A 7,398-nucleotide genomic window follows, 5' to 3' on the forward strand; every position below is an offset into this window, starting at 1 on the left:
CCGGGCCCACGGGGATGCCCCGCGGGTGAGGCAGCCCCCAGCTTCCAGCCGCGTTCATGGCGGTGGCCAGGAAGATCAAAACTTTGCTGACGGTCAACATCCTGGTGTTCGTGGGCATCATCCTCTTCTCCGTGTACTGCCGCCTGCAGGACCGCTCCGAGGAACTGGTGCAGATTGTGCGCAGCGCTGACCGCCGGGTACGCAGCCGGCACGCCAAGGTGGGCGCGCTGGTGGACCGCGAGGCCATCCTGCAGCGGCTTGACCACCTGGAGGAGGTGGTCTACAACCAGCTCAATGGTGAGACGAGCCAGCGTCCCGCCTGGGACTGAGGGGCTGGGCAGAGGGGACTGGTGGGAGGGTACCCCCGTGCTAGGGACACTCCACTCTGCGTCCAACTGCTGGAACCATGTTAACCCCAGGGGCATGATCGGCCCACCTGGGCTGGGAGGGAATCAAGTAGGAGGCAGATAGGAAGAGGAGAGCTGTTTGAGGCCTCCTTTCAGCAGGGGGTACCAACTGGGTGACCACCCACTCATTCACTCGTGGATGCTTGAGATCTGCCTTCTGCCCCCCCCCCCCACCCACACACACACAATGACTCCAAACTTATCCCCCAAGAGAATTTGATGGAACTTACAAAGAGGCTCTTGGGACCTGCTTTCAAAGTAGACAGCACCTACGTCCAGGAGTGAGGGGCAGGCCCTATGTTTCCAGGAGCTGTGGGACGTCACGGCTTTGCTGGACTGATTCCCCTTCCTGCCCTGGAGATGTAGAACAGGGATGGGGGGGGGTGTTGCTGCCTTTTGGAGGTTGCTGATGTAGTGTTCTTTGCTTGTAAGGCTCTTGGGGTATTCAACACTGCTATGACCACAGGCCTAGATGAACTCCTGACATGGGGATGGCTCAGGGGTTGCACCAGAAAGTTTTGTTGTGGGAAAAGCATGAGGCTAGGGCCAGTGCCCTGTGGACAGATGGAGTCAAGGATCTGGTGGGGGCTTGGCAGGTGTTAATTACCCAGATGGACATAGGTCATGGCACCTGGGAAGCTCCAGAGTCCTTGAAAGCTTCTACAGAAAGCCCAGCTCCTCGTAGGTCACCTGAGGGTCAGCGTTGGTGTCGCAGCAGGTCAGGCCCATGAGCCACAGCTAATGAGATCAAGTATTTTTCCACTTTGGGACACAGCAGGACAGAATACCATGGCTGCTGCCCCCCGAGGCTCACTCTGTGCTGAGGCACCTTGGGGAAAGTTTGTGTGTGTGTCTACGTCGTTAATGGGCTCTCTTTTTCCGTTCTGTGCTGACTATTCTGGTTTCTGCATTGGCAGCCCCAGCAAACCTCCTCCAGGAAGTGTCAGTAGGAGGCTCAAGTAGGAGGTGTCTGAGCGCTGGGCTTGCGCAGGCGGGGGCTCTATCTGCATGTTGTTTGTGGGGGGTGGGGTGGGGGAGGTGCGAGGTCATCTTGTGGTTTCCTTCAGGAGCCCCACCTGGCCACGAGGCTGGGGTTGCAGACAGGCCTCTGATCATCAGCTCTGAATGGAGGCTTGTGCCACCCCCGGGATGAGGGATGGGCTGAGCCTTTGTTTGGTCTGCAGCTCGCTCACTTGGAGAGCAGGGCATCCCCTGAGTTCCCAAGCACGTTCTCATCATCCCAGAACTGCTGGTTCCTCAGAGGTGAGGTATTTCTGAGCTCCATGGCTTCCCTGATCTCTGCTATTCCACCAAAGCCACGAGGGGAGAAAGTTTAGTTCAAGCATCCGCTCAGCCATTCCGGCGGTGTGATTCATCTCCTGGAAGGCAGTGTGCCCAGTAATAGCACAGAGCTTTATTGGAGTGTATTTGCCAGGGTGTTATGGTCTGTTTTATGGGGAGGACCGGAGGATTATATAAAAACATTGGCAGCATGTTGGGGTTGTGTAACATCGTGGCAGCCAACTCAGCCCCGTGCGCAGTTTCCCTTCCTCCCCCTTCAAGGTGAGAAGGAGCCGGGATTCTGAGTGGCAGAAAAAGCCAGGACCTTTGATCCCCTTTCCTAACATTGACTGGAGATAATGAAGTGTTTTGGGAAATCGGCGTGTTGCTCCCACCTGCCTCTGCCCTCTCTTTTCCCCTCTGGCTTCTCTCCCCCCTTCTCCTGGCTTCCTTCTTCCCCTCCACCCGTCCTCCTTTCTATTTTCTGTAAATTTTTCTCCTTCCTTCCCTCACCAAATCCCTTCCTCCTCCCCAGTTTCCCTCCTTTCTCTACCTGCCTCTTCCTGTCTCTCTCTCTGTCCCACCCTCTCTGTAATGAGGCCATCTCACCTCCCTCTCTGTCACCCATGTGCCTAAACCCAATAGTCATTCAATATTTGTTCCAGGAAATGACAAGAGGCACCCAAATCTAACACTCCCAGGTGAGTCCCCAGGAGAGGACTGGGGCATTTGTTCACTTGAAGACGCTTCTAAACAGCACTCGCACCCTTCTGAGTTTGGCTCAGAGTGTCTGTGTTAGACGGTGTTGAAGAAAAGCCATGGGAAGGCTTCCTGGAGGAGGCAGCCTTCACGACTTGTTCTATTTCAGATCTCACAAATGTGAAATTGATTCCTGGGAGTTTCCACCCAATACTAATTCAACCGAATTTAGGAAGGAGAGGGAGAAGCCCAAAACAAAGTTGATTTGTCACTTATATTTTCTCTGCCTTGACTGCTTCCTAAAAGTCTGTCTCCCAGCTTGAAGGAGTTAGCGGCAAGGAAAGGATGGCTGGGAGAGGGGAGCCTGTCTTCCTCTGAGCTGGGGGGGTGGGGACAGGAGGGGCTCAGGTAGAGGGGAGGGCGGCCCTGAGCAGGACTTTCTCACCACACCCTGTCCTTGGCTGGCCCAGTGACCTTCATCTGGGATATTTTATTGACCTTGGCAGAGAACTCCTAAGTAATGTGTGCAGATTCAAATTCATAGAACCCAGGAGAAAATATTAAGGAAACGCTGTGTAGTCGCTTCCCACATGTGCCTGAGAGTTTGCTTCTAAATTCAGTGCTCAAGGCAAGAAAAAAGTTTATAGACAAAAACCATCCTTTGGAATATCTTAAATTGCACATAAAAAACGGCATTCAGGGTTTTGTGCATGCAACTGGCACAGTAACTCTGTGAACACTAAATTTGAGCAATGGAGAAGCGAAGGAAACGTCTCCATGCAGTCATCGAGGCATTCAAACCCTTCTGCCTTTCAGAAGACTGTCAAGTCCCCAGTGATGAGGGGTGGGGACAAGGAATTCTCACATGCTCCCACTGCTTGCAGGGTGTAGCCTTCTCCAGGCTGACAGTAAGCCTCTACAGAGTTAAGGTAGTTAACTAAGAGCTAAGTTGATTTATTTTTGTTGTTATAGGCATTAAACAGGTAACGGGATCTTGCACATCATAGGGGCTGGATCTTGCTCTAAATTCAGAGACCCACTGCTTGCAGGGTGTAGCCTTCTCCAGGCTGACAGTAAGCCTCTACAGAGTTAAGGTACATTGATTTATTTTTGTTGTTATAGGCATTAAACAGGTAACGGGATCTTGCACATCATAGGGGCTGGATCTTGCTCTAAATTCAGAGCGGAGAACCACCCACCTGCCTGGCTACCACCTTCCTGCCTCAGGCGCATCCTCCTGGCCCCTTGGTAGGAAACTTGAGGTGGAGGATGGAGCTGGGATGGAGGTGGGGTGAAATTTTGGTTTTGGCTGTTTGTTTTTGAGGGAGGTAGTTTCTAAAATCCAGAGCACACATGCATTAATTCCCTCTAACTTGACTTACCCCAGCCCAAGTTCACAGGGTGCATGTTACTCCCAGAGAAGGCCAAGGCCATGGGGTGGTCTCCGTATGGACAAAAGCTGAGTGCCAGTGAGGTGGGAGGAGGCCAGAGGTGATTTAGTAGGTTGGAGCCACTTGCTTCAGACAGATCTACAGTTCTGCAGTTATTAAAAGCTTAAGTTTAAAAAAATACAAAAACAGAAGGTCCTGTTGTGGACGACCAGGTGCTGGCCAGAGACAGCCCTGGGGTGCAGACAGCCTTCTGTGAGCTCCGCAAACACCCCGTCACCCCCCGCTTGCCCCTCCTCTGGGGAAGTTGACCCCCATCTCTCTCAAAGTTCAGAAATTCACATATGGCTCACACGTCTTCCCATATCTGTGTGCGACACCTGTCCTGTAGTTCACCCTGAGGGCAAGAATTTTTGTCTGTTTTGTTCCCAGCTGTCACGCCCAAGGCCTAGGGCTGCCAGGCACTTAGCTAGCATTCCAGAAATATCTGTCCATGAGCAAGAGAGTGGATTTTTCTCTAAAAATTCATTGTTTTTACTTCAATAAATTTGAGACAATTGACATCACCACCACGCCCATGGATAGAAGACAACCGTGAATACACGCCATGGAGACCAAGTCATGCTGTGAAATTCCAGCAGGATCCCTCTGCCACCAGAGCCTGTTTTCTCTTTGTTCAAAAGGAAGATTCTCAAGTGAAAAGGACATATTAGCACAAAACCAAGAAGAAATTAGGAGAGTAAGACAGGCTTGAAACAGGGGGTCTTGTCTCATGTATGATTGGGGTGACTTAACTGTGCCCATTTCCTGCCAAAAACTGTGTCTGCCATGCTGGGCCTACAGGACATATAACACTACTTCAAGAAGCCTGGTCTGTCTCCAGAGCAGTGTCCCCAGGGTTGTTATGGTTGGGGGCTTGGAGGACTTGGGAAGTGGGTATCATGTTGCTAACAAGGCATGTCTCCCTGAGGCTGCCTCCAGGACAAGGGGTCCAAGGTCTCTAACCAAGAAGCCAAAATCCTTCCAGGAGTCTCAGCACTATGAGTTATTAACAGTGGAGACTGAGTTGAACCAGAACAGAGAGGCCAGAGGGAGGCGAGAAAGAGAAGGGATGGGGACAGGACGCAGATTATTTCCACGATTTGCCCTGGACCCCTGGCTGCAGAGGGGCAAATGCCTAGACTTGGAGCCGTCTGCACCACGGGCCTAAGGCAATGGCATTTGCTCTAGCGATAGGCAGATAGCTGAACTTGGGGAGCCCCTCCAAAGATCGCCCCCACCTGGCGTGAAGGGCAGGATTTGGCCAGGCTCTCCCCATCCCAGCAACAGCCACTACCAGCCCAGGGCTCCAGACAGTATCCAGAGCATGAGCACAGGGGAACAGCGAGCTGCGTCTGGTACCCGGCACAGAGTGGATGCCCTATCAGGACTGTTTAAGTGGGTGAAGAATGGGTGGAAGCGTGTGGAAGATGCTGTCTTGAGACCAGCATGTGGGCAGCCCAGACCTGGGCGGAGTCTGGCCATCTCTGTCTCCCTGCACACACTTGGCAGTCCTCGGCCTCCGCTCTGCACCTGGTCCAGTGCAGTCCTCTCTTGAGAGCCACCTGGGTGTGTATAAGGTGTTGATTTCTAAAAAGGGGTTCCCAAGCTTCTGCTGTGCATAAGCAATTAATTCCATTTTGGAAATGCTTTAAGATATTCTACTTGTTAGGGAACGTGATTTCCACCAGCAAGCTTTTCCTATTCACTTATTTGTGAGTTTTAATTCCTAAAATGGCTTACCTCTGGTTCCAGACAGCGTTTTCAGCTTGAGTTCATCCATCTTCATCCTTCCCTGAATTTGCTTTATGAGTTACAATGTTCCTACGTTGCTAATCCAAACAGTCACAGTGGCTGTGGCCGGGAAGATAGCGCGGTTTGTTCCACGCTTTAATCTTGGGTCCTGGCTGGTCTTGCTTCACAATTGCAGCAGCTTTTAATTAGTGGCCATTTCCTCCTAGATCAGTAATTGTCCAGGTCCCCGCACCCTCAGTTTCACAGACCCCACTGTTGTTGATTTACTACAAAAGGTGAAAAAATAGTAAATACCCTTACCCGGAGCACAGGCTCTGACTCCGATGACTGAAGCGGGGTCCAGGCCGTTTGACCGGAGTTGCCTTTCCTGTTTTCCTCGGTCACCTGCCAGTGTGCATGGCTCACGGGGCGGCGTGCAAGTGCATTTCACTCAATCCGAGAAGATTAAGAACGTTTTGGGTTTGCTTCATTCCTCTGCTTTGTGCATGCTGCTCAGCCTGTGGGGCTGCCCCTGTCTTCACAGGGGAGCCCTGAGCCCACCAGACCACAGACATGGGAGGACCGCTGAGCCAACATGCAGGCCTGCACCTGCAAATCTTAGGGGAGAGGAACTCGGTAAACACCTCTTGGGGTGTTTATTTCCCTCAGGGAGGCATGGACCTCAGCAGAGCAGGCTCTGTCCAGAGTGGTCCCCGAGCTTCTAGGAATAATGTATGCAGGCATGACCCCCGAATTGGGAGGGTGCTGGGGCTGATTACATTTACAATTCAGCTCAGCAATCTGCATATTTCAAAGTCTTGGAACTATTTTCTGAAAGGAAACTTTATCCTTCATCGGCTGGAAACTTGACAAAAATAAGTCTCTATAAATTTACATATCAGATCTCCCCCTGAAGACATGTGGGATGGATCCAAGTCACAGGACCAGCTTGGTCAACTCTCATAAAAGCGTAGGTGCTTTTGAAGGGAACACTAGGTGGAGAACCTGGGCACTGAGGCGGGGAGAGGTGAGGCTGGTTCACCGCTGGTGGGTCCTTGGAAACACCACTGTGACTCTGGTTTTCCCTTATGGAGATTCCATCTGGGACAACAGAGGTTAGCATGGCCTTCCTAACCTCTCAGCATGGTGAGCACCTGGGGTCGACACAAGTCTGACAATTTCCCCTTCTACTTGCCATTCACAGAAAGAAGAAACTCACTTTCTGGGTTGTCTGAAAGGTACTTAAGAGCTGTGTTATCTCACAGCATAGAAGCAAACCATGCGTCCCACAGTGGCTTGGCAGATGCGGGCTATAGGCTTCGTCCCCAGGCCTCTCTGTTACCACCCTCCAGCAAGCAGGCCGGGTCTGCGCAGGTGGCTTGTGGGCAGCTCTCACGCCATGGTCCATGCAAAAGTTGCAAACCCAAGTTCTCGTCTTGGGGAGGCCCCACAGCTGTGGCCCTTGTTCTAGAAATGGGAGAGGGCATAGAAGGAAGGGCTGACAATGGTGGGATGGGGAGGAGGGGATGCTATTCCTAGTGCAGACTCGTGTCCCTCCTGGGATGTCCAGGTGGGGTAGTGACTGAGTCACGGACCGGGTGCCCTGAGCCTTTCCTGGGCTGGACTCGGCTCCTGTGGGCCCAGCCCCTGCAGACTGAAGCCTCTGTTTGAACACAGGCCAAGTCTCACTTGCCCGTGTACTTGTTCATTCCTCACGTGTTCAGTGAGCACCTACTACGTTCCTGATGCTGTTAGAGGATACGGTGGTGACCAGGGAGACAGGTCCCTGTGTCTTGGGGCCAACATCCCAAGGAGGAAGATGGGTAGTGGACAGGTAGCATGCATAAGGC

At 52.3% G+C, this 7,398-nt stretch overlaps 1 protein-coding gene across 1 annotated transcript in view; it reads left to right on the forward strand.

The window, feature by feature from the left end:
• Window positions 1–10: 10 nt before the first annotated feature.
• LOC103606339 (polypeptide N-acetylgalactosaminyltransferase 9-like) overlaps window positions 11–7,398 on the forward strand; it is a gene marked incomplete at its 3' end in the record, with an annotated part of 104,906 nt that continues 97,518 nt past the window's right edge. Inside the window, exon 1 of the mRNA XM_008590954.1 lies at window positions 11–297. Within this exon, the coding sequence (XP_008589176.1) occupies window positions 57–297 (241 nt within the window). The remainder of the gene's footprint in view (window positions 298–7,398) is intronic.

The sequence above is a fragment of the Galeopterus variegatus genome, unplaced genomic scaffold, assembly GCF_000696425.1.
Source record: "Galeopterus variegatus unplaced genomic scaffold, G_variegatus-3.0.2 Scaffold6503, whole genome shotgun sequence".
Lineage (NCBI taxonomy): Eukaryota > Metazoa > Chordata > Mammalia > Dermoptera > Cynocephalidae > Galeopterus > Galeopterus variegatus.